The sequence below is a fragment of the Diaphorina citri genome, unplaced genomic scaffold (genome assembly GCF_000475195.1).
Source record: "Diaphorina citri unplaced genomic scaffold, Diaci psyllid genome assembly version 1.1 scaffold3, whole genome shotgun sequence".
NCBI lineage: Eukaryota > Metazoa > Arthropoda > Insecta > Hemiptera > Psyllidae > Diaphorina > Diaphorina citri.
Genome location: NW_007377442.1, coordinates 634,132 through 656,412, shown reverse-complemented (window position 1 = coordinate 656,412; position 22,281 = coordinate 634,132). Strand labels below are relative to the sequence as shown.

The 22,281-nt window shown below is 33.6% G+C and overlaps 1 protein-coding gene across 2 annotated transcripts in view; it reads right to left on the bottom strand.

The window, feature by feature from the left end:
- The window catches only part of LOC103517149 (protein vestigial-like), a 55,096-nt gene that overhangs the window by 5,725 nt on the left and 27,090 nt on the right, over positions 1–22,281 (bottom strand). For both annotated transcript variants that reach the window (XM_026827576.1, XM_008482198.3), the window contains 2 exons: positions 16,908–17,103; positions 10,927–11,141 (listed from right to left, as the gene is read on the bottom strand). In XM_026827576.1, the coding sequence (XP_026683377.1) occupies positions 10,927–11,141; positions 16,908–17,103 (411 nt within the window). The remainder of the gene's footprint in view (positions 1–10,926; positions 11,142–16,907; positions 17,104–22,281) is intronic.

Genomic DNA, 22,281 nt, shown 5'->3' with positions numbered 1-22,281 from the left:
TCCTGAGTCGGTCCGGATACTGAAAACAAGCAGCAGAATGTCGCAAGTAAAGAATAGTAGTAGCCTACTGCTGGAGTAAAGGGACTTTTCAGTCCTATGCGAGCAGTATAAATAAGCACTATTATTATTATTATTATTTACGTGTTGAAGATGTTGATAATTGTACATATATAAGGCTCTGAAAAAGTTCGCGGTATTGGAATTTGTCGACAACAGACAGGGAGAGGATTTTTGTTGACAATTTTATTACAGCGAGATGTTGGCAGTAAGAATGTTGAGCATGGGAATATCAGTAATAATTATCACTGTGAAGGAAAACTGGTTTGAATATTGTCAGTTGAAAGGCTTACAGAATTTGCGATCAGTAATGTTATAATTATAAATAACGCATAACGTACAAGGTACCTTGTATTTGTAGATGGCATTATTATGACTGGGTTACATCAGCATAATATTGTCTATTGTAACCAGTGTAGTGAACTTTACTATGAGCAGCTGAACAGGGCTGTTGATTTCTTTGTTTGTATACAGGCCTATAGGGTTCTATGATTCTTAATGGTAATTAAAAGTCTAGGACGGTAATCATCAATCATGGCTAACCATCAAGCTGAAAGCTTTGTCGCACTTTTTTTATATCACAATACTTAGTACTAATTGTTATACGTATTTTTCCAAATTAAACAGGTTTTATTTAAGAATATATAAAAACTATTACCAATCAAATATACAAGACCTTGTTTAGACTGCGGGAGCAAAGGAAAACTTGAGACTTGGTAAGCTTTGAGCGTCCACTTTAACTTGAATTAGAAATTTTAAAAAAAGGCGATACAAGCTAGGTCAATACTGACGAGTAATTGAAGCGAGCAACTTCCCGTTCATCTGGTACTTTTCCTTCACCTGTCAATCTTGAATTCTCGATCTAGGTTTTTTTTCGCCTATAATTCTGACCTATACGTAGAATATAAAGTGCGTTCAAACAGAGCAATCTATGAAAGATCCTACTAACCCTATAATGTATAGGTAATACTCAAATTTGCACCAAAGCACTATGTTTATTTAGGCCTTTGATATGATGTATCACAAACAGGGGGTTCTGATTTAAGATTTTAAAGATGGTCCCCCTGTAGCTGCCCCTAATAAAAAAACATTGGTTTCTTTTTTAACTGACCTTTTGGTCTAAAATAAGCACGGGCACTAAGGACATTAGAATTTTAATATTATTGAGGTGGGGTATTTTCGTTACAACAAAATGAAGATAATATTCTTATAACAATATTCTTCATGGTTTTGTCCAATGGAGATGGTATTCATTTACTTCTTTGTACACTCCTGAGTTTTGAGGTGGTGAATAATGAACAACACACAGGTGGATGACGAGTACTCTGGTGGAGACAACACACTGATGAATCAGTACTATTAGTAGAACTAGCCATATACGTGATAACTGATGGCACTTTCCTGGAATAATAATAATAATAATAGTTAAATTATGTAGTAGTAAGTACATGAAAGAAAGAAATAAATAAAAACTGGTGAGAACATCACACAAATTGCTTAATTCCATCTCTAGGGTGTTTAAGAAAGACTTGCAAACCTAAAAGGGATTTGGGTATGGCCCTAAAGGGCTACAAAATTGTCTAACACATTAATCCCAAATTTCCAACCTTTCTCAAGAAATGATAAAGAGAAGTAAATTAGATATTTTTTCAGACCTAGCTACATATTTGAGTTTTAAAAACTACTAAATATATCTGAAGAAGGAAAATGGATTTGAAATCCCCCCTTCCCATTTTAGATTTTCTGTAAGAATATATTACACCCTCTATGGTAAGTAAAAAACGAAGCTAAAGACTGGACTGATCACGTCATATTTCCAAACATTTGTTCCCGTGATGCCTGAACTCTTCATGGACTACTACCAAATATAGGAGACTGGGGAGATAGGTACCTAAATGTTCATTTAATTTTTTTCCATTTAAAATACATGGAGTTTGAAGAGACCTTTCTTTAGTTTATGATTTTTCTAAACAAAAAATATTGGAGGAATTATTCTTGTGGTTTTGGTTTCTAAAGAACATTATCTATTCATATCTTATTGTTTGAAGGGTTGATGTTGAATTATTACTGAGAAATCAAAATCATGCCGTAAATTTGGACTCTGTATTGTTTACTAACCCCCAAGAGTTTGTATCCCCCATTTTTCAAGACCAGCTGATTTTTTCTTTCTTTTTTACTTTCCTTATCCTATAGGAAGGAAAGTAATGTAATCGGGTCAAAATTTCGATGGTCAGTTTTTAGTGCCAAAACACGTTTTGAGGTCCCTAGAGCCTAAATCCAAAGTTTCAGCCATTGGTCCGTGTGTGTGTCTGTCTGTAAACAAAATATCTCGAGAACGGTAAGAGCTAGAAACTTGGAATTCGGTATGTATCTTTCAAATGTGACAAGGATGCGACACGAAACTTTTGGTTAAGACCGGTGCAACGCTTGGCGGCATTTTACCGCTTTTTGGCGGTTTTCGGTGTAATTTGACAATATCTCGGGAACGGTATAAGCTAAAGACTTGAAATTAGGTATGTAGTTCACAAATGTGACAAGGATGCAACATAAAACGTTTGGTTGAAATAGGTGCTGCGGTTGGAGGTATTTTGACCGCTTTTTGCGGGTTTCGACCGCTTTTTGGCGGTTTTCAGCTATATCGACTAAACGGTTAGAGATATTGTAAATGTTACAACAAAACCCCCTAATAAGCACCATTCAATAGGATAAGGAAAGTCGTGTGATGTTCACACCAGATTTTTTTTATATTCTTTTTAATCCTGTTCTTTTTTCCTTTTCTTTTTTTAGACTGCGCATTTTCTTTCCATTTTATTCTCTTCTTGTATATTTTTAGACTTTTTTAATTGGTTATGTTTTGGTCATGCAAGAAATCCAATAGCTGACATGTACGCCGAAGCAACATTGAGAAATATTAATAAGGAATACCAATTGCGACTTGTATACAAGGACTGAAAGAGTCTAGCTTCTTTTGGATAGTTGCTAATGCTATGACAAATTAATGTAGTCAGGACGTGACTTTTGGCGACCTTCTAGGAATAAAATATTTAGAAAATTAAAAGGCCAAACAAAGTTGGCTATACGTGGGATTGCACATCATGCAAGAAATCCAATAGCTGACATGTACGCCGAAGCAACATTGAGAAATATTAATAAGGAATACCAATTGCGACTTGTATACAAGTACTGAAAGAGTCTAGCTTCTTTTGGATAGTTGCTAATGCTATAGCAAATTAATGTAGTCAGGACGTGACTTTTGGCGACCTTCTAGGAATAAAATATTTAAAAAATTAAAAGGCCAAACAAAGTTGGCTATACGTGGGATTGCACCAAAAGCCATATTATTAGTTGTAAATACCAAATTGAGTGAACGAAGTTGGTTCTCAGTTTGAACACTATTAACTCAACGATTTAGCATTTTGTCTGCCTGTCTTTAACTTATTATCGAACGGTTATTTGGTTTTTTTTTTTTTTTTTTTTTTTTTTTTTTAGTAAGAACAATGTATGTAATTTTTTAAAGTTTCAGGTTCAGGGATTTTTAATTGTACATATTTTATTGTAAACAATAAAAATTAAGCATGGGTACATATTTTTATTAGTCTGAGCTAGGAATAATAAGAAAACTGTCGAGCGTTGTTTGTTTCAAAGATTGTTTTGTCTTTTAATTGACTTCTCCAAAACATAGACATGATCAAAGTTATTCTCAGCAGCAGCACAGCCTTCAAAGAATCTGTGAACTACTCCCAAGGCGTCCAGAGCTTCGATGGCGAGATTGGCGAGGAGCTACTTAGGGTAATGCAGCCTAGGTTATATAATTTAGGAGTTTTTCCCACGAGCTAGGTTAGTGATGAAACTATAGACATTTATGTACTTTTTGGTAAAGTTCTTTGTAGTTGTAAATTTTACAAAAAACAATTTGCTGGATACAATCGTTATTAGTCTATGTTAGATATGGGTAGTGATCTATGTAATTTGATGGCTAGTGTTAACAAATTCACCAAATAAATATTAAATAGGTAGGTAGGCATGTTCAAATAAATTAAAACAGAACAGAGGAAATGAAATTTTAGGGTAAGAAATGCAACATTAATTTATTATTTAATTCAGACGTGATAAATTTCACGAGAGAAAAAAAAAATCGAGAAGATATTTTAAGAAAATTTATTTAATGTTCTTTTGTATAAATTTATTTTTATTTCAATTTCAAGCGCTATTTAATTTACGAGACAATATTATTCCACGGATAGAGTACTTGATATACTATTTATTTATGTAGGTATGCTACATAAATGAGGTACTTATTTTTTGCGTTAACCATATTTTATTTAAATAGAAAATAGAATCGATTGACCACCAACTAAACCAACCGCAGGTACCAAGGGTAAGACGGAATTTCAAATTGGTAAAATTTGGTGAAAAGAGAATTAAAATATTATCAATATAATAAAAAATGAAAGGTATGGAAACCACAGAAATTAAAATAAAAAGTCCAGCATACCTTGCAGACCCTGTTTGTTTAAACCGAGACCATAATTATTTCAAGCTGCTCTTTGGTAAATGTTGATCAAAATCAGACTTTAAACTTACCGGCTATACATAAAAAGAAAATGGCTGTGTATAGACGCCATTTTAATTTGAACACACACTTCTGAGACGAAATTAAAATGAAGATATCAAAATATTGACAGTTCTGCATAAATTAGTAAAACCCACTTTCATGTTTCGCCGAAACCGCCATTACTTCATTTACTAATTTTGTCTTTCCCTTAATTAAAGTATAATTTATCCACGCAGAGTAGACTGGAAATTATCATACTAATTGTACATTCACACTATTAGTTTTAATCTCATTCTTTGTGCTCAATATATTTAAACTCTTTCTTTCTTTCTTTCTTTCTTCATTACATCAATAAAGATCTATATTGCAACCATTAGTGATTGAAAAATAAAAAAAACTTGCACTAGTACTCAACAGAAAATACTGACAAAAGAGAACTTCAAACAATCGCTTATCAAATAGTTCCTGATGCACTTCAAGGCTTAGCAACAAGCCGCATTCTCGTGGCAACATCTTTCTGCTCGTTAGCAAGTTCATAAAGCGCAATAATTAAAGCACTTTGAAACTGGAAATTTGATTGCAAGTTATTTCACACTATGATAAATAGGAGTGCGATATCTTTTCGTTATTAGGTGCAGAGCCTCAATTTCTAATAAAGAGAATCTAATTTTCAAGAAAATGTGCTTAGTTCTTTCTGTAGATAGCTTTGGAGGATTCAAAATGAAGCTCCAATATTATGAGGTTTCACCATTGCTTGCATCGATTCAAATAACAAAGCCTTTATGAGTAGGTAGGTGTAATTTATTTCATTTTGAAGACTTATGTTAGGGTACACCGGGGTGATATGGATTACCAAAATGAAATTATTGTTTGGAAATAGAGCTGTAGGAAAAAAAAATCAATCAGGAGAAACTAGGGTTTTTTCGGCAATGTTGAGTAATAAGAGAACTATCTTTCTAAGAAAGAAAGAAAGAAAGAAAGAAAGGAATTAAAAAAGAAAAAAACAACTCCCAGGTAGGGTATTCTGTTCTTTTATTGTGGTCAGTGTAGCTGCAATCTTAGTGAGTCTATAAGCCAAGTAACTCCACTTCCTCCTATTCTTGGGTTTTATAAGTATTTTAGTACACGAAACATTCATATTCAGCTATATCCTTACTACCATTGGTCTCAGCGCTTGACCACTCCTCTTATATTTAATAATATATATTTTATGTTAGTTACGGTTTCCATGGTAACTCAAATAGCCCTTCTTTTGATAATATCACTTTTTTATTAGCATTAGTTGTACGATTCAAGTGTCAGGTTGACCATAATCTTTTTATGATTAAATCATAAAAAGAGTATAGTTTTACACTGCATTAAGTTCTGAATACCTATACTTGTTGTACGAGTAGATAAGGAATATCCTTAAACTTGGAGGTGAGAAACCACAGAGTGTTGACTCAAACATGTTTTAATCGTTGATTAAGAATGGTCAGTACTTAATAGGTACCTGTTGTACCTGTGTATGTTGGTAAGTTTTTTAGCTAATTCCCCCTTTTTTACTTTTTCATCTACTCAAGTCACTACCCAAAGTGACAGTCCATTGTTTTTTGGTAAACTTTATAGCCAAAGATAAAATCAGAAAGAAAAGTGATTCATTTTCTAAATATCTAAATTCTAGATTGTTTCATGTGATGGATGACTATTAGCATTAGAGGAAAAAAACGAGCTGAGAAAAATAGAGGGTGCTTCATTCGTTTGGACTTTCCCTCTATTCTTTCCTCCACATAAGCGCCTATTTTTTCTCCTGAAAGTCTATTCCATGTGCCATTGTATCTCTATATTCTTTATTCCTTCCAATATGGGTAGGTATTGTAGCCACAAAGTCCATTCAAAGTCGAAATTAGTTACAATGGCTTTTTATAAGTACTCAATCGTTTTAATGCACCTGACGATTTGAGGGAAGAAAGAAAGAAAAAAGGCGTTAATATCGAAGAAAAATAGAAGATAAAATAATAAAAATAGAGAGCAACTTTTATATAAATACAAATTATGTTATACCTACATAATTTTATTCTGAACATTTTGATAATATTGCACATCCACCATTTTCATATTTTATAGTGTGAACATTAGTGGATGTGCCTTAATAACAATACCTACCAAAACCACTGCTTTTATTATTTCTTCATCGGTTCCTTAAACAAGCTCAGACAAGGCTAAGATTAAGATTTCAAACAGCTTCGAATTTCCCATTGGCATAGCAATTAACCAGTAGCACGTGTCAATACCAGATGGTGTACCAATATAACCAATACCTATAGCTTATTGCTAATAGTCAATAATTGGAAAACCAATAAAAAACTATTTTTTCTGCATTGCAAAGCAGTGTCCGAATGAACTATACAAATTGCCAACTTCCCCACCAGATGTTGGAATTAATTATGGAGCACATTACTGTTAGATTTAGAAACCGCTAAAAAAAAAAAGAAGCTTTTTTGTCCATAGGACATGAAACATGGTACTTTGAACAACAGTGCATTGAATAATAAATAATAATTAATAAAGCATTTATTAATACACGCAGAATGAGCAGAATCAATACATTGATTATAGTATTTGGGATATAGAAAATTGCTATAGGAAACATGGAACATTAGTTGATAGAGAATTACAGGGAACATACATCGAACATTAATAGATGAAACATAAAACATTAGTAGATAGAACAAAGAACATTCGTATAGGGAACATTAGTACATAAGCTATATACCATCCCGCGAACTTGGAGAATTGAACATTTTCATCTTTGTCCAGCGAAGACCTCGCGTTGTTTTATATTTAACAATAATTAAGTCCTGCGACATTATTCTCAATTAACTTTTATATAAATAAAAAAAATATTAAATGTCGGCGTCTCTTTGTGATTAAGAAGTTGAACATTTTTTAAGCAAAAAAACCCTACTTTATATAAGAGGCGGCTTTTAAATAAGAGAAAGAAAGAGACCGAAATAAAAAGAAGAAGACAGAAGTATAGAGACAGAGAGAACCAAGATGCGGGCAGTACACAATTGTTCAACAAATATACAAGTATTGTGTTTTGGTCAAGGCAAGAATTAGGTTTTCTCTGGTCTGTGGCAATCTCTGAGAAGAAAAAGAAGGAGAAGAAGAAGAAGGAGGAGGAGAGAGAGAGGAGGGAAGGAAGGGAAAGAGCTCTTTTTTGTAGGGTTCGATAAATTTAATTTTTATCTCACAATTGTTCAACAAATATACAAGTATTGTGTTTTGGTCAAGGCAAGAATTAGGTTTTCTCTGGTCTGTGGCAATCTCTGAGAAGAAGGAGGAGGAGGAGGAGAGAGAGAGAGAGAGAGAGAGAGAGAGAGAGAGGAGGGAAGGAAGGGAAAGTGCTCTTTTTTGTAGGGTTCGATAAATTTAATTTTTATCGGATAAAATTTGTAGGATTCAAAATGTGTAGGATTAAATAAGAATCTAACTTTTTTAGGGCTCTTGTAATGCAACTTGTGGAATGCATTTTCCATCAGCATACAGATGTATCTCTTGAAAAGCTTTTAATTGGAAAATAATCCTGTCTTGTCCTGTCTCGCGACTAGATGGCCAGGCTTTTTGGTTTTAAAACTTGATTTTTAGCAACATTTTACGCCTAAAATGTGCTTTTAGCCTCATTATCCACTGATACTATGGTCGTATTACGTAGGTACAGTGTACCTACCTACACTGAAGAAAATTTCAAGTATGCGAGCACAAATATTTCAAGTAGTTATCCGATTGAAGGAAGAAAAATTCGACATATTCATTCCACTAAGCACTAAACTATTTATTAGATACATTGTATGTACATTAGGCTATCACTTCTATCAGGAAACTATGTCATTCATTTCGTATTGAGACTCTAGTGTGAAATACTACAGCGCATTCCATCACCTATTACAAGTATGTAGAAACGTTTCAGTGCTCCCATTATGTAGGTACCTATACTTCAATTATTTCCTTCTTACCTACTTCCCGTTCTAAGAACAATCTCAGCTTACATTGATACGGGTTACCAGAATAAATCCCCCAACAAAAAGAAAATAGTAACTCCACTTCCCCAACAAAGGGAAAATAAACAACCCTGTTATTTCCAAACACGAAAGAAATTATTATGAAATGTCCATTGACATCAGTAGATTTCAAATTTCGAAATATGGACTGATCTGATCATTAGCCATAAAATGTCATTCGTTTTAATATGTTGAGCACATAGTGCATTATCAGTTTTTAGTCAAATAGGGAATTTTAGAATTTAAATCTAGGAATCTTGTCTAAAATAGCCAATTAGATTCGATCGTACAATCATATTTTCCAATAGACAATGTTATCATATTGAATACTGTACTAGTTCCTTTTGTAATGGACTACTAGGTAGGTATTTACAGTATCTGAAGGTGTGATAGTTGGATTACAAGAAGATCCAATTCTAAAGCCTCAAGGCAATTCGCCAGATCAAAAGTATATGGACTTGTAGGTAAGTTGTAGAGCAGTGATTCCCAAATCGTGGTATCATAGGTTTATCCTAAGGTTCCTTGGAGACTTTGCGAAATGCTCTGCTTATAATTATATTTCTTAAGTATTCAACCACAAATTACCGAACTTTGTAATCCATTAGGTTTAGGTAGGTACATTATGTCAATTTCATTTATATTGTCCTTCTATTTTTATAAGTTTTTAGTAATCTTGAATTTTCAAACACATAGGTAGTAAAAAAAAAACTATTAGCTTATTATGGAAGGGGGAGCTGCTGTTTGGTTACTGTTTGGTTTGCAAAGGTGTCTTCAAAAGGTTTGTTGCAGAAAAATCTGCGGCGAGACCAAATAGGTTGGGAACCACTGGTGTATACCATGTTTTACCATGTAGAAAAAAAAGAACACCGTGAGAAATTTTTTCTGTAGTATTGATTATCAAATTGTTTTGCAAATCGCCTTGCCCGACTATTGTCAAAGAGAATATCCTTAAACTTGGAGGTGAGAAACCACAGAGTGTTGACTCAAACATGTTTTAATCGTTGATTAAGAATGGTCAGTACTTAATAAAACCTGTTGTACCTGTGTATGTTGGTAAGTTTTTTAGCTAAATTTCCCCTTTTTTACTTTTTCATCTACTCAAGTCACTACCCAAAGTGACAGTCCATTATTTTTTGGTAAACTTTATAGCCAACGATAAAATCAGAAAGAAAAGTGGTTCATTTTCTAAATATCTAAATTCTAGATTGTTTCATGTGATGGATGACGTAAAATAGTGGATGTGCAATCATACCGCTGTGTTGTATGTCAAGATGTTGTATTTTACAAGAAATTTGGAACATTTGTTTTAATAAATCAGATGCAATGGCCTGGTTTGGAGTGATTTCCGTGAAGAATTCCAAATCTTCGCGAAGGTGCAGGTACAAACAAATTGACACCAGCTAAAATAACTGAAATCACAATTAAAGTGCAAAAACGAGTACATGCTACATGGAGAGTTGTACGATACCAAGTAGATAGATTCAAAAATCCCGGATTCTACCCATGTTTATTGTGCAGAAGGGAAGATAATCCGGGTAAGACCAACAGATCCGTAACCAAGTAGATAGATTCAAAAATCCCGGATTCTACCCATGTTTATTGTGCAGAAGGGAAGATAATCCGGGTAAGACCAACAGATCCGTGGTTCCATAGCCCTAATAGATTCTGATATTCTAGCCTAATTTAAGAGAATAGACTGACATGTACAACAAGATTTCAATTCATATTTCCCAATGAACTAGACTAGATCAACACTGCGGAAACTACATCCTTTTCGACTTTCCCTAAACATTAATATTCCTCAAGATATTCCACTTCTTTCCCCTTGCCTATATTGACACCAGGAATGAAAGGTCGAAAAGGAAAGTATTCTGCCCCACCCCCCCTCAGTCTTTTCAGAGAGGAAGGTATAAAAAAAGCAGAACTCTATTGCGAGTTTAATCAATATCTAGCGTTGTAGAATGTTTTCTGTCTAGGTGGGGGAAAGTTTGGTAATACCTCATACATATTAGGCAGAGGAAATGTTCGTTCTGCTTTCAACGGAAAATTGTTTCCAAATACGTAGAGGGTAGGTAAGTAGTCATGCAGGCAGAATGCAGGTTTCCGATGGAGGAAGAATTAGTATTTCATTCACAATCGAAGGGAATCAAAAGAAGAAGAAATTGAAGTTTCACTGACGAAGGTAATTAAAAGCCTGAAGGAAGTAAATATAGGTACCCAATTAGCCATATAGCCATCCCTCTTACCACAAAGCTTTAAACAAAATTTTACCTGCCATTGTCGAATAGGTTGTGTAGGTGGCCGCAGGATCTATCGAGCTGGCCTGGTCATGGTGCAGTCTATGGTGGCTGTGGCCGGAGGTCCAGGGTTCGACTCCCGTCTTGCTGTGATGATACTGGTGAGGTAACCTAGACGTTGGAGGTAGGAGAAGGCTGGAGTATTGAGCGGCCATATTGTGATGATGATGGTGGTACTCGTGTACTGCCCTGAGGGATAAACAAAAGAGGCATGTTTGGAATTGTTATTATTGATGGGGTTTATATTGGATATCCTAGGTAAATGATTGGTTAGTCTTACCGATACATCATGTATTCAATAACAATGTATCCCCATAAGAACAATACGGTAAGAACAACCAATCACTTGGAATTCTTGCCTGAACGGAAGGAGATCTATGTTTAAATGGACGATTTTGAATTTAGTTTCTCTTATTTTTTTGTTCCTCAATAGTTCTCGTGGTCCGTTGTCCTTTCCACAATCGGTTTGCGCTTTTAAAACAAGTTAAGTAAAACCATGTAAAAAGACCGCGCTGTAATTAACTCGAGGGTGCGGTCTAAAACTGAAAACAAGCGACAAAGCGAATAAAAGAACTCTGATAAGTACCTAGGTACATTAGGTACCTTGCTTCACAGATTTAAATCATTTAATTAAATACCTTGTTCTTTGAGCTCATAGAGTTTATTGACATTGTGCATATATTATGTTTGAAATATCTACTTTTTATACAAGAATTCTTTAATAGTATATAATGTCCAGGGCCCGATGTCATTAGGGGAAGAGACAAGGGTATGTTGAGTTCTTTCGAAAAGTACGGTCGTTTTGCAAATCACCATTATAAAATGATCAAAACAAACAGGAGAAAAACTCTGCCATTCCATTGTGCAAATCCTTCCTCCTGACTTTTTTTTATGGTACTACGTTTGCTCGCTAGGATACCTACATTCCATCCCTACTTTTGATATACAATTGAAACAAAACCATCACCACAGATAAAAGTAGGAATGATGCCTGTAATAGGACCTAGGTTTTAGACTGCCTTGAACGTATATACTACATATTTCAAAAGTTTCTATGGTACTAGGGACAAACAATTCTTGTAAAGTTTGACATTGTGCATATATTATGTTTGAAATATCTACTTTTTATACAAGAATTCTTTAATAGTATATAATGTCCAGGGCCCGATGTCATCAGGGGAAGAGACAAGGGTATGTTGATTTCTCACACACCTATATTAAGTACCATAGGATACAAAGATAGCTTTAAAACTTGCTAAGAACTTGTTAAATTTGAAACTTGGACGGAATATTAAAGAAAGAAAGTTACTTGAGAATATACAATTGAAACAAAACCATCACCACAGATAAAAGTAGGAATGATGCCTGTAATAGGACCTAGGTTTTAGACTGCCTTGAACGTACTACATATTTCAAAAGTTTCTATGGTACTAGGGACAAACAATTCTTGTAAAGCTATATTTTACAGGAAATTTTGAAAGGATTCATCAGGAGCTGTCATTTCTAGTGCCGCCACTACCTACTTGCAATGAACATTAAAAGTACTTTAAAATCACAACCTTGAAAAACCTGAGACCTTGTTGTTACAATATGGTTTATGTAGTAAAGAAAAACATAAAATTTGAATCGTGTACTTTTTTATGAACCAGTTAAATGTTAAATTATTTATTACCCTATGTTTTATTTTTTATTTAATTGTTCAGGTCAGATACTAAATTTTCTACAATATTTCCAAGTTTGAAAAAGATCTGAGATAGATCGATCCCTAGAAAAAATATCTGTTGTTTATCTAAATTTTATCTAACAAATTACAAGATTTAATTAAAAATACCTACTGAAAATATCATTTTCTTCCAGTTCAGCTTTTTTTTAGTCAGTAGGCAAAATATTTCCAACTATAGTTACCTATATCTACTTATTTACCTATACTCTTACGAGTATACTGCATTACTATAGCGTGCTGTTTATTGTACTGATTGAATAAAATTAAGAAAACACAAAGTAATTAAATTACTAATTATAATTACAAATGATTGTCGTGTCGCAACTTTTCTCTCTGTAATTTCTCTTGTAAAATGCAGGTGGAGTGTTATCTAAGTACCTGTTCACTCGCATTAGTAAGTATTAGATACCACAGTATACCTACATGTGTTTATCCAAGTGAAAAAAATCCAAATAATTTTCTTTAAATTAAATCAGAAATTTTCCGAGTTTCTTAAGCCTATTTCCCAAGCTCTCCTATGTGGAAGGACCAGTGTTGTCAGATGGCTTCAGTGAAATTATACTAGATTCGTGCTAAAATTATACTAAAATTTGAAAAATTATACTAAATCACTCAAAACGACCGCGGACCGCGAAATTCAAAAAAATCTTAGTACTTTTGGTCCATGGAAGTTAAGCAACGTCGAGCGTGGTTAGTAATTGGACGGGTGACCGTCTGGGACCTACTCTCACGACGTGATGTTGGCCTTTCCCAGAGAGAAATGTAGGCCAGAAAGTACTTGCCACTTGATATGCCACTTTGATTTTTTGACAGAAGTTAATAAGTTAATTGTTAAAGTTTAAACTTTGATCACTTTGAAGTTTGAATTTTGATCACTTTCACTTTGATGTTTTCCTTTAATTCCAGAGAAATTATAAGTGAAATCATCTAGTTTCATTTTACAGTAGACTTGAGCGGAACTTTGTTACCATAGGATTATTTTTAACCCCCGAAACTAACAAAATTCACTAGGAAAAAAAATTACAATATAGGTAATCGACTAATCGGTAATCGACTCTAGCGCTCTTGTCGGTTGCGGTGCTCTTTGATACTATCGATATTTTGGGCCCTGTTTTATAAATAAATTGATACTATCGATATTTTAGGGCCTGTTTCGTTAAAAAAAATAATAATAAATAAAAAAAAATAAATAAAAAATCCATTGGTCGCTGCGGAAAAAAAGGTTTTTCCCTCATGATAGATTCTTACAAATTATACCAAAAATTATACTAAAAAAAATCTAAAAAAGTCTGATACTAAAAATTATACTAACAGGTTCAAATTATACTAAATTTAGTATAAATTATACTGATCTGTCAACACTGGGAAGGACCTACTGGCCTACCTGTAGGTGAATAAATAAGTTTTGAAAGTTTAAATTACATGTCCCACAATACACTAGTGAGCTTAATTTAAACAGGTCTTGATTATTGTTCCATAAAATGTAATGTTATTACCAATCAAATATATAAGACCTTGTTTACACTGCGAGAGTAAAGGGACTTTTCAGTTCTATGCTGGTAGTATAAACAAGGTATATTCTATTCTACCCCTTAATATCCTACACTTAAATTCAATTTCCCTCTAAGAGGCGAGACACTTCTTAAGGGGAGAAGAAAAGAATTCCTCGTGAGTAAAACGAAGAAAGGATGAAAATATGGGGAAAGGGGGAAATTGTTGTAGTGAAGTAGAAAATTAGTGAAAGGATAACATTACTCATTGCCGGGACTTGGGAAAGGTAAAATGGGAAATGTCAGACCCGGAAATATCCCTTCCACTTCCAAGCATCTCGGGAATATTTTCATTTGAAATTTCAGCACATATTTTCAGTTTATATTCAGAGTCTCAACTGCATGTCTTTATTTGAAAAGTTATTAGAAAGAAAAGCAGGCATGTTGTTATTATCTATCTATGTTCTTATTAAATACGTGCCCTATGTCAGTAATAGAATCAGTCTTTGTTTTCTCTTCTTTCTTATATTATCTTCCTATTAGTCTCGATTCTTTTCCAGGAAACTTACTTGGATTATTTAGCTTGTTCGAATGTATTTTTCCTCACGAATTATGTTTACGTACAGAAGTACTGAACGTATTATGTCTGTATTGTTTTGTACAATGCTTATGGTACCTGAGATCAATCAATGTGATTTCTCAATTATTTAATCACAAATCACAGAAAATCACATTGATTGTATTATGTCTATTATTACTATTTAAAGATATGTACCAAGTAGACAAAGCAGTGTCCGAATGAACTATACAAATTGCCAACTTCCCCACCAGATGTTGGAATTAATTATGGAGCACATTACTGTTAGATTTACAAACCGCTAAAAAAAAAAAAGAAGCTTTTTTGTCCATAGGACATGAAACATGGTACTTTGAACAACAGTGCATTGAATAATAAATTAATAAATAATAATTAATAAAGCATTTATTAATACACGCAGAATGAGCAGAATCAATACATTGATTATAGTATTTGGGATATAGAAAATTGCTATAGGAAACATGGAACATTAGTTGATAGAAAATTACAGGGAACATACATCGAACATTAATAGATGAAACATAAAACATTAGTAGATAGAACAAAGAACATTCGTATAGGGAACATTAGTACATAAGCTATATACCATCCCGCGAACTTGGAGAATTGAACATTTTCATCTTTGTCCACCGAAGACCTCGCGTTGTTTTATATTTAACAATAATTAAGTCCTGCGACATTATTCTCAATTAACTTTTATATAAATAAAAAAAAATATTAAATGTCGGCGTCTCTTTGTGATTAAGAAGTTGAACATTTTTTAAGCAAAAAAACCCTACTTTATATAAGAGGCGGCTTTTAAATAAGAGAAAGAAAGAGACCGAAATAAAAAGAAGAAGACAGAAGTATAGAGACAGAGAGAACCAAGATGCGGGCAGTACACAATTGTTCAACAAATATACAAGTATTGTGTTTTGGTCAAGGCAAGAATTAGGTTTTCTCTGGTCTGTGGCAATCTCTGAGAAGAAAAAGAAGGAGAAGAAGAAGAAGGAGGAGGAGAGAGAGAGGACGTATAAAAAGTAGATATTTCAAACATAATATATGCACAATGTCAATAAACTCTATGAGCTCAAAGAACAAGGTATTTAATTAAATGATTTAAATCTGTGAAGCAAGGTACCTAATGTACCTAGGTACTTATCTACTCGTACAACAAGTATAGGTACAGTTCATAGATAAGTTTTATTGATATTGTGTTTGTCTAGTTTTATAGATTGAGGAAGCACCTAACGTTGTAGATACCCCTTACATTTTCGAATTAACTTGTTCAATGCATGAGTACCTCGGTACTCCCAAACCAATGCATTCTAGAAACTTACAGTTAGTTGACTTTCGGTTGTCTTTTGGTTATCATAAAGTTAATATTGCTTGTGATTTCTATTAAGCCTTAAGCTTCTCAATTCTCGAGCGGAAAGCTCATTGTGCCCTTGCATAAAATTCTCGTGATTTTTTAATCTCTTGTGGAGCGGAAAGCTCAAACTTTTGAACCTTTGCAAATTTATTTGTGCCTCCTTTAACGAGCGGAATGCTCAATCAAGTGCTTCAAAATTACATAAATTATTTGTGGATCCGAGCCAAAAATCCAGCGGCCTAAACTTCATCATCTTACCAGGAAGTATCCTTTACTCTATATCCTGACTCACTTTCTGGTAAGCCCTATCTTATCAGTTACGAGGTAAGAACCACACTACATTCCAATAGTCACAAAATAAATGTTTCCTCTTCAATTTCCGTGAAAAGAACAACCTGGTGAACTTCTTGAGGAAACTACACACGTACACTCTACTACATGACTTGCTTACTGGCTTAGCATATATGAGATTGTCTAATATAGCAATGCCCTCAGATATACTTAGTTACACTATCATGGATTTTCTGGACAGGTTTATTAATTACTCACTTCCTGAATTTTACCAAGAAATGGATTCAGTGAGAATGAGAAAGTATCCATGGATTTGATTGCTATTTTAATTGAGCGAGAATTTTATGAGTAAGTTCGAGGCACCTTGTGATGGGATGTATGGGCATAAATACCTCAGGTCTCAAACAAAATCAGAAATTGCCCTTGAAATTTCCAATTTTTTACGATATTACGTAAATGAAGGTTAGTAATGTCTATAATATTTTGATCTTGTTTCATTTACCTGTGATGGTGATGGGCAGCGGCAGTATACTGTTGGTAGTGGGTGTGCCAGGGATCACTAGCAGCCGCCGAGGGACTATGGTACATCGGATCTGAATAGAAATCTCCATGATGGGGGGTAACACTGCCTCCTGCTCCTTGGTAATTGGAGTTCCAGAAACTAGCCGGTAAATTGCGTGACGTTAGAGGCGAACATTCTGAAAAACAAGAGTAAAATATAGATAATTAATAATAATAATATTAAAGAGAAAAGAGTACGGTAGTAGTAGCTAGAAAGTTTCAAATATTAGAACAATAAGGAAAGGAAAAAGGGATCAGAATGAGATGGAATAGACCCTGGTAATACCTCTAGAATAGGACTGAAGAGTCCAAGAGTTGTTACTGGTTATAGTCAAACTCTCATACAAAAGTTAGGTAGTATTATGGGGATGAGCTGGTATACCTACTTGTCACGAGGTTTGTCGTGAATGCTACAAAAGGGTTAATTATTTGAATGCATGGTATTGGCAATACGCCTTGATATGTAACAGCAACAAAAAAAAGTGTCCCTATAAAAATTCGTTTTCGTTATATATAGATATTATACTTTGTGGTTGTATGTATAATCTATATAAGTGTTTTTGTTCTATTGAAGTATCTGCCTATAAAAAATACATTAAAATTCCATCACTCAATATAAATATGTAATGCGGGATATAAATAACACCAAGAATATTTTGATTACAATAGGCAGGGCCGAGATAAGTTAGAGATAATTCGGGAGAAGGATGAAAATTAGTGGATGTGCCGATTTCACAGTATTTCACATTCTGCCATTTAAAACATGTTATAGTGGAGAGGCTCATTCGTCTGATGCATTCTTTTCCACCCAACTCATGATGTAAGTATTCTTTTTTTTTTCTTCTTCTTTTTTTCAAGTACCTCTTTAGAAGGTATTTCCATCCGCGGCATTGAGCGATAAAGAACAAATGTTCTAGCAGGGACATAAGAAAAAACAAACACAGTCCTACATTATTATTTTCGATGAAATTGAGGGGAAAAAACTTTTTAATAACTCTGGCAACAACGAACTAATTTGAAAATACGCAAGGTTTTTTTACTACCTACTTCAAAGAATAACTAGCCACTATCCACATTGTAGAGAATCTTGTTCTACCAGTTTTCAGGAACTTTGAAAATCTCAGAACTTATATACTTTGATATGGTGACGAGACTTTATTTTTCTCAACTCATCTGCCTCGGACAGATTTCAATAACGTTCAATTTACAATCGGAACTTTCATATGATAACCGGTGGCTGTATCAAAAGTTTTGATTTTGTTTGAAGATATCTCACAGGTTCTCATCCCATTTTCATGAAAGTTATGTTTGAGCGGAAAGTTTCAAAGGACTTTTATTTGTTCTTATACATCGTTAAAATCAATACCGCTGCACAATCAACAAGATTTAAAAGAAGCCGACCATAATCCAATGTACACCGCCGTTTTATATCAAGCAAGTACCTATGCTGAGGTACTCACTGGCTTTGGAGTAAAATTCCTGAAGCAACGGTCGAGTCAAAACATAGACCTTCACTTCGTTCGGTCAATTAAAATTCCATGTAGGTATGTTTATTTAATTACAGATTGAAAAGAGAAGTACAATTTCCGTGAGGGTCATCAGGTGTAGGTACTTTGTCAACGGAATCTAGTATGCAGTGCACGTTTGGAAAATTTGACACATCCACTAATTAACGGTCGAGTCAAAACATAGACCTTCACTTCGTTCGGTCAATTAAAATTCCATGTAGGTATGTTTATTTAATTACAGATTGAAAAGAAGTACAATTTCCGTGAGGGTCATCAGGTGTAGGTACTTTGTCAACGGAATCTAGTATGCAGTACACGTTTGGAAAATTTGACACATCCACTAATGTTTACTCTTGTACAACCTACACTAGAGAATCTATGGTGACATGACGCTCTGTGAGTGCTGTGACACTGTGATCAGGAGATTTTTAAATAAAATAAAGAAATACTGGTAGGTATATATTATTATGTATTGGCTTTCTAACACTGAGGGCCATTGTCTATTCGTTTATTCCAAAATCCAAGCAATAGGTAAAACTTTGAAAACAAACAAAATTTATAAAAATATGATTTTTACAACTTTTCTCGTTTGTAAAGAAGAACAAGCAATAGGTAAAACTTTGAAAACAAACAAAATTTATAAAAATATGATTTTTACAACTTTTCTCGTTTGTAAAGAAGAAAAAAAAATATTTGTTGATATCCGAAAAGATTTTTACTCGAGACAATATATTTATATCTCAATGTCGCATTGGAACTTTTTATCCTTTCTAAGGAGTAAGAACAAACAAACACAGCGATCTCTTGGCGGTTTTTTTTCTTTTGTGAGAATGAAACTTTGAACATGTTAACTAATTTATGATTCAAGATTATAATACAAATTTTATTCTATGCGAACTTTTTACTTTTTTTCTGTTAACACTTTTTTCTGCTCAGTGGTCAATTAATATATTGCTCGGACTTTACCTTAACAAACCTTTTATATGAGTGCCCATTATACATACGAGTAGGTACTGATTTATTCCAAGCAATAAGATTAGATCAAATTGATAACGCTAAACCTATCTTTGTCTACTTATCACTCTGTTTCCCGCCTTTCTCCTGTTTGAGATGAAATCTCTCCATGAAGTCATGATTTGAATTTTATTGTTTTGCTTGGACAAATCGATGGATTGTTTTGAGAGGCTTCTCAGTCTTGAGAATATGAGAATGTTATAAATTTTATGTAGGTATGACTAATTACTAATTATTCATCACAAAATCTATTTATACCTAGGTACCTATTATTGTTTTTTCTCCTGTATAAGAAAAATGTTTCAAATTTCCAAATAAAGGTGACCTATTTTTACAAAGTATTTTGTACTTTTTACTGGTAGATCGGAATATGAGACAGCAAGTATGTAGTCAGATCTCACCGACTTATTTATTTATTACAAAGTATTTTGTACTTTTTACTGGTAGATCGGAATATGAGACAGCAAGTATGTAGTCAGATCTCACCGACTTATTTATTTATTTATTTTTTTTGTAAAGAATAAGAAAGAAATCATGAGATCTCTAACAGTTGAGTGATAAAGATTTGAAACAAAAGTGTACCAATCGAAAGCACTAAGAACAAATCAGTACTCGAGCATCTTACTCCCAAACCTTTCAATCCATCAAAATCCATGAGAGGTTGAAGATAAAGCTTATTGAGAGGTTCAAAATAACTTTCTTCGTCCTCTAATATAAATATCCCAGTGTTTCTATATTTTTGCTGGGTTGTCAATGTTCTAGTTAAACATAGTGTTCTGGAGATTTTATGCGATATTCGAGGTGTTTCGATTTGTCTACTTTCAGCTTCAAACAGAAGACTGACAATTTTGGGACGTAGCGTAGGTACCCTAAAAACAAAACTGATAAAAAATATGTAAAAAAAAAACATGAACAAGAACATGCTAACGAGTTAATTAACATTGTTCGTTCCAATCAAACTCAATGATAAAGAGGTGTTGAGGACAGGTCTAAGGAATTTAAAAAATTCCGAGATGCTACCAGCTTGTTTTCTCATGTTCTCAGATATCTGTTACAAATAATATTACCTGGACTTGATGAACACAGGGACTGTCGAGATTATGGAATTAAAAGTGAATAAATATGTAGATTATCAAGCCGAGTCCAGAGTGGAAGATATCCCTTGTTAAACTATTGAGTACCTTCTTAACAAATCAACGTTAGATGCTGAATAACTTGACTCAGTGCCTAATTATTGTTGGACCAATTTGTAGCCTCTGTAAAGTAGTTATAATAAATCAACGTTAGATGCTGAATAACTTGACTCAGTGCCTAATTATTGTTGGACCAATTTGTAGCCTCTGTAAAGTAGTTATAATAAAAAAATTATTTTCGGTCAGTCCACTCATATGTAGCTATTTGTGAAAAGAGGTGGGACTATGGGGAAAAACAGGGCGAGAAATAGGTACCTATAACTAATTGCATATAGTGCAACACAAGTTTGCTTTTTCGTTAATAATAAAATTAATAATTATCCCAAAATGTCTAATATTGAATACTCAATTCACGAATAAGTTTTCTTCATAAATGTGTACTTGCCTTTAGAATACTTTTACGAGTTACGAGAGTCTACTGTCTGATTGGATCCCTCTGTCATCTTGACACAATATTTTGCAACTCAACTCCGGAGATAGAAAAGAGGTGGGACTATGGGGAAAAACAGGGCGAGAAATAGGTACCTATAGGTAACTAATTGCATATAGTGCAACACAAGTTTGCTTTTTTTCGTTAATAATAAAATTAATAATTATCCCAAAATGTCTAATATTGAATACTCAATTCACGGATAAGTTTTCTTCATAAATGTGTACTTGCCTTTACGACCGGTTTCAACAAACTAAAGAAAAAATTGAAGTTCAATTTTTTTTATAAATATTCAAAATTTCAAAGATGTTATTTCTCTGGCGGCTGATTTTTGGGATGAAACTGTGAGATAAGAGTCGTTTTATATAGGATATATTCAAATTAATCAGCCAAAGCTATAGTTTTTACGCATGTTTTTCGTGTCACTATGTATTCACGAGTTACAATTTAATAATTTATGTACCTACTACTACATGTGGAATAGGTAGGTACTCCGATCACAGTAGAGCACCTAATAAATTTGGTGTTCAACCTTCAAGTTCAAATGAACGCGATGTGTCTTCCTAGTTATATTGTTCTGACAGTAAGGTCAGGAATAGATAACTTTTTTCAAGTCATAAATTATCTGGCCGTTCTAGTTGTCTAATAGTTAGTTCATTTACGTATACTTTTAGTTTTTAATTTAAAATATATGCATTCATTTTTTGTCCTCTTGTTGTCAATGTTGTCATACATATTTCCCAATTAAAAAGGAATCCATTCTCCCTGAAGATTATTTACTAAATTAACCACTCACTAGGTAGTAGTACCTTTTTATCTCCTATATAATTTCTGGTTTATCTTTCTGTTTGTGAATTTTCACGTCGAAATCCCGATTGCAGGCATAGAATCAAGCCAATCAAGCAATACCTGTTGATATTTTTACCAAGAAAAAAGTAAAAAAAATAGTGTAAAAAAATCCTACCAAGTTTCCCGAAGTAGGTACATATTAGAAAAACTCAAAAACAGTAACATGTATTTCCAAAGTTCTACTTTTTTGATTTTCAGAAAGGTAAACTGAAAATTTATAATGAATAGGGAAAAATCTGCAAGTATTGAACTCGAAAAGTATGACGAGTAATTGAAGCGAGCAACTTCCCGTTCATCTGGTACTTTTCCTTCACCTGTCAA